Genomic DNA, 10,192 nt, shown 5'->3' on the forward strand with positions numbered 1-10,192 from the left:
CTGTCCCACTAAGAGAGAAAGGGGCTTTTGTTCATGGTGAGAAGCAGGTTTTCTATAAAATGTTTTGTAGAATGTAAGCTGTGAAAGTTTAGAGTCCCTGGGAAGAGTGACAGTACAGCGTGACCCTTGTCACCATAAACTCCAGGGAAGACAATGAGTGTGACTGAAAGGAGCGGAGCACACTGCTAAGTTAGGGGCCTTCTTCAAGCTGATGGCTGACGGCGAGGACCAGAGCTGGGTGATGAGACCAGCTTTCTCAGTTGTGAGAAAATACCACACGGAATCTAAACAGCCTGCTGCTTGCATGTCAGAGACCCGGATTTTCCAGTCATACTGTGGGACACAGAAGAGCTCTCGCCTGGGAGTCAAAGCCTTAGCTAACGATTCTCGTAGCTGTTCAGCTTAGCGAGTCACTTCATCTCACTGGGACCCCGTTTCTGTTTGAAATCAGGATGGTAACACTTACTCTTTTTCCCCCGCACAGAGAGGCTGTGGGATTGCAATGTGTGTGAGAAGGTAGTATATCTCACTAGGCGCCATGCCAGACTCCAGGTTTCTAATGACAGTGACTGCAGCTGGCTCCTTTCCCCTGTCATTTTCAGTGCAAGTATAGTACCTGACACTAAAGGAAAACCTCCAAGTGGACCTGGAGAAATTTTGGGTTAAATCGTTCACCACTGAATGCACTGCACCTTGAACAAGTTGCCTGACAATTAGTATGCATTGAATATATATGTATATACCTTAAGCATATGCTCATTTGAATTAATTGCTTTAAAAATAAAATATTTTTATTAATTTTTCAAGAATTTCATACATGCATACAATGTATTTTGATCACATTCACTCTCTGCTCCTTCCCCTAACTCCTTTCACATTCATTCCCAAACCCTCCACCCCCTCACAACATCATATCCTCTTAAACAAAAACAAAAATTGTTTTTATAACTCAATGAGTCCAAATTGTGCTGTCCAGATACACATAGATGTGGTCCCATCTACCGGAACATGGGCAACCTACCAGGGACCACGCCCCTAAAAAAAAACCCGACTCCCCTTCCCCTAGCAGTTATGAACTGTCAACAGCTCCTCAGATAGGGGGAGTGGCTTCTCACCTCCCTCCCCGCTTATGTAAAGGCCTTTGAGACACAGCTGAGAGCTCATCATGTGACAAGTGATCCTGGTTCTGAAAGAGCCTTATCATAGGTCTGACTTCTCTTTGTTGGATGTGTTCAAGCTTAGCATTATAGCTGAATGCTCAGCTGTGAATTTGGAATGATGAACTAAGACAAGGACATGACATATATTCATTTACTTAAAAGTGTGGGAAGAATAAGTCCAAGAGGCACCATTATCAGGCCTTCAGTGTGCTGGCCTGATAATCCCAGCCTCCTAAGAAGCCAACTGTCATAAGAATGGAAATGTTGATTGGCTTGATCTTGTGCAGGTCTTATACAGGTGTCTCAGCCAGTGTTTTATTACTGTGATGATGGCAATCACTATAAAAGAAAGCATTTAATTGGGGGTTTGCTTACAGTTTCAGAGGGACAGTCCATTGTCATCATGACAGCAGGCAATGCAGCACACATGCATGGCACTAGAGCAGTAGCTGAGAGCTGCATCCTGATCCGCGGGCAGAGAGAGAGAAAGATTGGGCCTGGCATGGGCTTTTGAAACCTCAAAGCCCACTCCCAGTGACACACTTCCTCCAACAAGGACACACATCCTGATCCTTTTATTCCTTTCCAACAGTTCCACTCCTTGGTGACTAAGCATTCAAATATATGAGCCCATAGGGGGTCACTCTTATTCAAACCACCACAACAGGCAAGCATAGCTACTGTGAATCCATCAGGGCATTGGTCTTGTCATGTCTAGAAGACACAGCTTTGTTTTGGTACTCCCTAACCTCTGGCTCTTACAATCTTTTTGCCTCCTCTTCTGTGATATTCCTTGGACCTTGAGGGGAGGGGTGTGATATAGATGTATGGCTTCATTCTCCAGTAGTAGTTTCACTAGTTCTATACATAATCTTAATGGACAAAGAAACGGTGCTATACTAGGTTCTATAGGAGACAGGTACATAGATGATTTTGTCTTCTAGTACAGCAATGATGCAAGACTAATCTGTGGCACGCACACAGAATAACAACAGAAGAGTATTACACAACAAAGGAGAAGAGCAATGTATTTGAGTTAACTGCATGCAGTTTGAGCATACATTTTGCAGGCATACATTTTGAGCTTGGAGGAAGAAGAGTCTAGCCTCAGAGTTCAACCTTGGAGGGAGAAAAATGTGGGAGAAGCCAATCATTCAGCAGTGGCAATGGTTTCTTAGAGCTGGGAGTTCTAGATATAGGACAGATCAATCATTTCATTCTGTTGTGAGGAAACAGCCTGGAATATAAAGCGATTTCCCCAAGGCACCCAGCCAAGGAGTTCCAGAACTTAGACTCACACTCAAGTATTACTTCTGGAACCACCATACTCTTTATATACAAAAGCCCAAACTACAGAAGTTCAGTGAACACACTGAACTCCTAAGACTGACAAATTCTTTATTTGGAAATAACTTGGCATCTGAAAAAACTCACATTCTGTGATGCTATCATTGCAAACACCAGCACATTGCTCAAATGTATACTCATTGATATTTATCTCTCCATTTTAAAGCAGAGAAAGGAAAAAGAACATAGGAAAAGAATGGTGGAGGGAAAATGGAAGAAAGGAAGGCACAAATATCAGGGAGGCATGCAGTGTATTGATAAAATGGACTCAGAATTCTTTGCATAGTGCAGCATAATGTGTCTCTTTCCATTATGAATTCATTTCCTTGGAGAGAATCACCCAAGTAAAGCAAGCTCGTGCATATTTGCAAATAAACAATCTCTTTTAGCACTTTATTACACTGTCTTATTTCCTAATTGTGTCATCTTTGTAAGTGAGAACATAAATTTGAACATTTATTTTTTTACATGTACCATGGACAGCATGCAGACATAAGAGCTACTTATTTATGTCTAGTTTTGCTCAATTACTCAATGAACAAATGTATTGGGCCTCCACTAGATATGAAAGCTATAGAGTTGAGCGTGGTAGACCAGACCTGTCTTTGAGAGTTTACCTTCAAGCCCTAACTTCAGCTTTGGGGACTCAGTGGCCGAAGGTATGTGTTTGGGATTTGGGGATAACATGAACAAAAGGAAATCCTGTTGAGGAGTGGAGGTTTTGCAGGAATCATAAGAGAATTAGTGATTCTACAAGCTATGAAAAATGATTTTTGCAAAGCAAGAGCTTGGATGGAGGAAAAAGTCCATTCTAAATACTAGAAGGCACATAGTATTATTATCAATAAGCATTAGCTGAACCTGAAGAAGACAGCAGGCTGAGCATGCAGGCTCATGTAGACTGTGGATTTAAAGAGAAATGCAAATGGGGAGAATGGAAATTTCAAACAAGGATGCAGCATGATATAAGAAACTTAAATATAGATGTCTGATATATTAGAAACACATATAAATATATGTTTATATATATATAAAATATAGAATGTTTCTAATATTCTACGGAGGCAATGAACTGATATTCAGATCCCAAGAATGGAGCCTCATCCCTCCCACCTCTACAGTACTTCTCCAGTAGCTAGTCCACTGGTGAGTCAGCGATGATGTATCCACCGAAGTAAGTATGGCCAGTGCATGGACAAGATAGCACCAACACCTTCGCCCACACCTGCCTTCTCCCCAGGGGATCCTGTCCTCACCATACTTCCTGTTCCTTTTTATCTATGATCACCTCTTCACACAGTCCATTTCTTCTCAGGGTTCTAAGACACAAGCTAAAACATACCATAACCTATTAAATCTTATCTCCAACTCCTTTCTAGTCATTTCAGTAAAAATCTCTCTCTTTCTTCATCCCATTGGGAGTTTATATAAGGACCTTTCAATTGGACAACGTGTTCTATGATAAAATGGAATTAAGAAAAGGTAAGCCACAAGAATGGAACTGAAAAGTAAAACTGAACATAATTGAAAAACTATAGTATTATCACAAGTCTCTAAAGCTTTTTTATGTAAAATAATTTCTGGAGATGCCTTCAAATTTTGTCTCTAGCTCCTCATTTTCTTCTAATTAAGTTTTCTTTGTTAATAATTGACTTAGATAAGTCATGTGGGAAGACTAACAGCAATATCCAAAAGCAATACTTGAAATTAAAAACACATTTAACGCCATCATTCTCTTCTGCTGCGTCTCTATGACAGCTGTCGTGTTCATGGCAAGTATTTAGTCTTCAGTCTAAAGTTGGGCTAATTGCTGTTGGTGGACTAGTATATGACTACCCATTCTTTTCAGAGATTTGAAGTTGCCCACTGGGATTGGGTAAGAACTAAAGCATCTAGTCGGGCAGCGGTGGCGCACGCCTTTAATCCCGGCACTCAGGAGGCAGAGGCAGGCGGATCTCTGTGAGTTTGAGGCCAGACTGGTCTACAGAGTGAGATCCAGGACAGGCACCAAAACTACAGAGAGAAACCCTGTCTCCAAAAACCACACACACACACACACACACACACACACACACACACACACACACACACACAAAACCTCTGAAGCATCTAACAGTCTCTTCCCAACTCGTACCTGAAGATGGAGGGAAATTACATAAACGACAGAGGGGGTATTAAAATCTCAGGTGTATGCTTAGATTTATTAAAGTAACTTTACCATTGAAGGGAAGGGAATCAGTAGCATTTGAGGCACTCTCTCTAAAACCTCTGAGCTAACTATAAAATGAGCACTTTTGTTCAAAGGCTTTGTTCCTTTTTTTTTTTTAAATCACATCAAAGAATTTTCCAAATAGAAAATTCCATTTCTAGAGTTTGTAGGTTTATTGCAGCAACAGATGTTCAGCTAATCTCAAATTGGACAAAATCATCTAAGTAATCATTTGGGGCATAAAAAAGTACTAATAAGGAATGAAAAGGCAGGGTTCTACCAGCAGTCATATTTTAAGTAGAGAGAAACAGTATATGCAACTGTAGAAACAAAGGCTTGTTTTTCAGTGTGGCTAACATGCCTGCTCTGCTACAAAGTAAAAAAGAAACAGTTCTTAGAGTCTATTTTGTTCAACGGACTTGAATTCAAATTCCATTCTATCATGGTTATTTTTTTCTGTGACAATGTATTATTTTTAATTTTTTAAATCTGGAAAAAGTATTATAAAATATTCTATCAAGAATACACCTATGTAGACATGCCTGTGAGTAGCAAATAAATTAAAATTTATTAGTCACCTTGAATGGCAACTAAATCCTTAAAAGTATGCTTTCTCCTTTTCAAAACTGTTTTACAGAATGAAGCCATTGGCATGAGGAAAGTGATATTTTGAATATAGCAGCACCTAAGAGCCTGAAGATGGAATTCAAAACAGAGTACCAGGTAGTTCTGCATGGGACAAGAAACGTACTTAACAGCCAGAAATGAAAAGATTCTGAGACCTTACTTTCAGTTATCTTAGGAAATACCACTTAAGATTTTTAATAATAACGTATCAAAGACTAGCCCTTGCCTCACTGCCCTAACCATGCTGACTGCATCTTAGCATCACCAATGCACAGACCCAATGCACAGACCCAATGCACAGACCCATAGCAGTAGTTGCCTCTGCTTACCACCTCTTCCTTCAATCCCATACTGCATCCAAGTATCATCATGTAGTTTCCCTCAACAAAGACACAACTCAATACCAACCACTGCCAAAAATTAAAGAATTCAGGCAGCAACAAATCAAGTCTCTTAAAAGATGCTACTTTCATGAGAATAACTGAGATAGAGCCACAGAGTCACATACTGCTGCTGAGCTATATAAGGATCCTGCAGTTATGAAGCTGCCTCTCACAGTATTAGAACAAGAGGGAGGTGGTACCATTCCTCATCTAAGACCAGGCCTTCCCAAAGACACTGGGTGAATGAAGCCTATATCCTGTTCCAAACAAACACAGACATGAATCTGAACCATGAGCTATTCAGCTAAATGTGTACTTATTCCTGTTTCCCACAGAACAGAGGGACTGAAAAGTTGCCTTGCCATGCTTTCTCAAAGCAGTATACAGAAACGCTGCAGGACTATAGCAATGTGCACGCACGCGTGCGCACACACACAAGTACAAACTACAGCCTCTCCTCTCTAGAACTGTGTTTATGTGCATGACTGCACATGCATGTGTGACCATGTGTATGTGGCACACAGGAACTGGCTGAGAACAGACTATGTAGCTGCTCGGTGGTGCAATCTCACAGTACACACCGGCATTTCAGCAGACAGCTGCCATGGCAGCATTTTGGGCACCTTTTGGAGGTTCCTTAGCTTTCCAAGGTTACTGTGGTATGTGCAACAGCCTGGCTTTCTCTAGAGGTGACTTCAGTGGACATAACTGCCATATCACACCTTCAGAGCAAGAGCAATTTAGAGGAGGGATTCTGGGATGCAGCATCAGAAATCTACACAGACATTGCTAAAAGGACTGGCCATGTAATTGGAAGGCCACTGACAGTCAGATTCCTGGTTAAGGCTCCCACCTGTTTTTCCAAGGTCACTGAACAATTAATAGGAGACCATTTAAACAGGAATTACGGATAGAAAGCATTTCTTAGTTTCACATGAAATTGGAAAGCAGGGGGCACTCCCCCAACGGTTCTCTAGAAACAACTGTACCCATAGTGTCACCTCTGATCCCTACTAGTGCGGCGATAACATCCTCCATGAGATGAATTTGGCAAGCTAGCCATGGTGCTACTTCAGCTCCAACGCCAGTCTTTGTTACGAGTTCCCATTTCAGTTTCTGCAGCTCAGATAAGCTTATCTCAGGCCTTCGAGCTGATGTTCTGGATGGCACACCAGACCTTATTACCAGGAGAACCGCTAATGAACATCAGGAAATGCTACCAGCTCCAGAGAACTCATGGGATAGTTTCAAGGCAAGAAGTATAAAAGGACAGGTCCTCAAATTCCCCATGGAAGGTCAGAATCAGAACGTATGCAGGTGCATTTTAATAGACCCTACATAAAATTTAGCTGAAAAAATATAGTACTTCTATAGAGATTTTTTTTTTCCCGGATGAAGATAAATCATACGGGCTTTGAATTGAAAACTACATAAATTATACTCTTTCTGTTTATCTTGCCTTGTTATTCAAAGATAAAATTAATTTTGAATTAACTAAAACTGATTTAATCTTAGTCAAAAAATCTCACTTAGCTCTCTGAAAATGAGACCAGGTGCTAAACAGGATGATATCCTGCCTCCTTTTAAGGCTACTTCCCAAAATCTGTGAGCTTCTGCCCCAGAATTCTTCACTCCCTCAAATCACACTAATGACATTTGATGATGATGATGATGATGATGATGATGATGATGATGATGAGAGAGACATTCATTTCTGATAGGAGAGAGAGAGAGAGGAGAGAGAGAGAGAGAGAGAGAGAGAGAGAGAGAGAGAGAGAGAGAGATTCATTTCTGCCAAATGAGTACAGGTTACATTGCAGGTTTTGTTGAAACTGTTTCCTTTTATTCCAGTTTAGTAAATTTCTAAGGTCCACTGACTATCGACAACTAGTAGGCCAGACCTTGACTTAAAAGGTAGCCTCTCTGCCATTTCAATGGCTGATTTGAGACCCATTATGCACTGGATTCTGTATTAAAAAATCCAAACTGGGTACAACATTTCTGCCTGTCATCTTAGGAAAGGCCAGGAGTTTAGCACCATCCTGTAATGTGGAAACAGAAAATCGAAGCCAGCACAGAGCTCCCTGCTTCTCCTCTGACCAATTTGTTGCTTTCTCTGAGGTGATGTTGGTTGTCACTATCTCAGGCTGGAAAGAGCAAGTTAGTAGAATAATGTGTATTTTAAATAGCATTTCCCAGGGAAAGTTCTCCTCACACTTAATGTTAAATGTAGTAAGATTATCGGCAAATAATCACTTGATGTTTAGCTAAGAGCCATTTCCTTTCTGAACTGGTGTGATCCCGATTAAGGAGTCAAGAGGCCCAGGTATTTTTGTTAGAGCTCTCATTCTGCTGCAATTACAGCCCCCATAAAACTCCAGTTTATGAACCAAATTTGTTGCGCCCCTCACTCCAATATTATAATGCAAACCTCAGAGATCAAAAATATCTTCTAAGATATGTAAACAGTTCACTGACAACGACAGCGTGTAGAGAACTCTGTCGATGACCTCTCCCGTCTAATGTCAATTTCTGAAAACAAGTTTCCATTGCAAAGATTTAACCAGCATGCTTTCAGGAACCTAACACAAAAAAACCTTATCTTTTCTCCCAACTTGTTTGGTCTGCGAGCTTCTTCCTAGCTGTCTCAGCTTCCTACAAACACTTGGGCTTTTCTCTTTCAAAGGGGCTGGGAGCTGTGGAGGTTCTGAGCTAGGCAGAAACCCTGTGGTTTGATTCCATTAGTCTAAGCCCTGGACGGTCGCAAGCAAACTGCCTTCTTTGCTCCCAAAAACCCTGGCAGCCAGGTTCTAGACACAGACAGCGGCTGCATGCATTCTTCCATACTGGTCTACCCAAATCTTGCCTGGAGCCAGTCAACCACAGCAGAGGGAATCCTACCTTCCATCATGGTGGCAGAATTGCATTCCTTAATTTCCAAGGAGTCAGAAAAAACACAGGAGGATGTGCTTCCAGGTCCCAGCTAAGTCCTCACAATGCCGATGCTGAGGTCTGTTCTGCTTGCTGCCAAGCCAAAGGAGACAAGCGTTAACCCGAAAGACAGGCCATGGATGCTGCTGGTGCTGCTTCACCTACAAGCTCCCAGGAAGATGCTGAGAGAGAAAGGCAGAGGAACAGCAAGCCGGCGAGCTGCACCGCCTGCACTGCCTCAGCCAATCCCTTCAGCTCTGGACCGCGTCACATGGTAGCCAGCCTGCATCTCCTGACACAATACCCCCGGAGAGCGCACGGAACCCATTTCCCGTCCCCATTCCTCGCCACCCCCACCGCCTCCCGCTCCTCTCCCAAAACACAGCCCCTTCCCCACCTGGTGACGTACTTCCCCCGCCCCTCCTCGTGGTCCTCGCAAGCCTATTGCGGCTCCCCGGCTCCCGATGATCTCTGAGCTGCCACTGTGACTGGGGACGCCAGCGAGAAAGGAGCCCAGGAAACTGAGCTGCCCAGGGGATTTTTTTTCGTTTTTCTCTTTTATTCATTTTTAAAGAAAAAACTTCTCAGTGATTCCAGGTCTTGGCAACACACTTTCACATTTCCATTCCAACCTCATTTTGACCTGAAGGAATTTCAAATGTCAGCACCTGGCCTCTGCGCACATCTGTCATCTGTGGCCGGCTCGTGCTTTCTCTCTCCTTCCCCCATCTCTGTCTCCCTGTCTATGTATGTCTCTCCGTCTCTCTGTGTGTCTCTCCCTCTCATTCACGAGAGAAAAATCAATTCGCTGACGTCACATCATAAACAACCATCCCCCAAAGGATGATGCAGAAAAAAAAAAAAAATTCACCCCAGCTGCCTTGAAAAGAGGCAGGAAATTAATTGCGCATGACATGCCCAAGGGCTGGGAACTGTCATTAAAACAAAGAAACAAAAGAACCCACCCGATCCGGGCTCTGGAATCAAACCGGCGATGCTCCAGCTCATTTCTGGGGCGAGAGGCGGGAGAAGGGGCTGATGGCAGAAGCCTAAGCCTTGGCCGCCGCCGCCGCAGGCGTGTGCGCGCTGTCTCCTCCCACGCACTCGGCTCTGCAGCCGCGACCCCGGGCTGCGGGTCCCACCGCCACCCCCGCCGTCACCGCGTCCTCCTGCCGAGCTGGGCCGCCGCTCGCCCCAGGTGGAGAGCCTCTTTCGCAGCCTCGGCGGCAGCTGCCAACGGTAGCCCCTGCTACGGGGCACGTTTTAGGAGAGACGCGCCTCCTGCGATCTGGAGTCGCCTCGGAGCCCAGACGTTCACCCCAGGGGAAATCCAGAGGGAGGCAACCGTTCCAGGTTGCGCAGGAGGAATGGGCGGAGCCCGGGGCTTGGCAACTTGCTGGGGTGGGATCTGCCTGCCCTGGAAGGGTTCAGACACAAGGTCTGGTTGAGTTGAGGGTCTGTCACCTGAGTGCTCTCAAGAGACCTAGGAGTCCTTCAAAGGGACTCCCAGGTCGGCCGTTGTCCTGCCATCCTGG

At 43.7% G+C, this 10,192-nt stretch overlaps 1 protein-coding gene across 33 annotated transcripts in view; it reads right to left on the reverse strand.

Moving 5' to 3' along the window:
- The window catches only part of Sgip1 (SH3GL interacting endocytic adaptor 1), a 192,843-nt gene extending 182,867 nt beyond the window's left edge, over positions 1-9,976 (reverse strand). For 24 of the 33 annotated variants that reach the window (XM_052716913.1, XM_052716911.1, XM_052716902.1 and 21 more), the window contains exon 1: positions 8,628-9,002. In XM_052716913.1, the coding sequence (XP_052572873.1) occupies positions 8,628-8,637 (10 nt within the window). In that variant the 5' untranslated portion in view covers positions 8,638-9,002. Of the gene's footprint in view, positions 1-8,627; positions 9,004-9,054; positions 9,073-9,325; positions 9,344-9,622 lie in introns of those variants that run through there. The other 9 variants (XM_052716912.1, XM_052716919.1, XM_052716918.1 and 6 more) reach the window with 5 other exon arrangements.
- Positions 9,977-10,192: the final 216 nt, after the last annotated feature.

The sequence above is a fragment of the Peromyscus californicus genome, unplaced genomic scaffold, assembly GCF_007827085.1.
Source record: "Peromyscus californicus insignis strain IS unplaced genomic scaffold, ASM782708v3 Scaffold_5__1_contigs__length_169319896, whole genome shotgun sequence".
Taxonomy (NCBI): domain Eukaryota; kingdom Metazoa; phylum Chordata; class Mammalia; order Rodentia; family Cricetidae; genus Peromyscus; species Peromyscus californicus.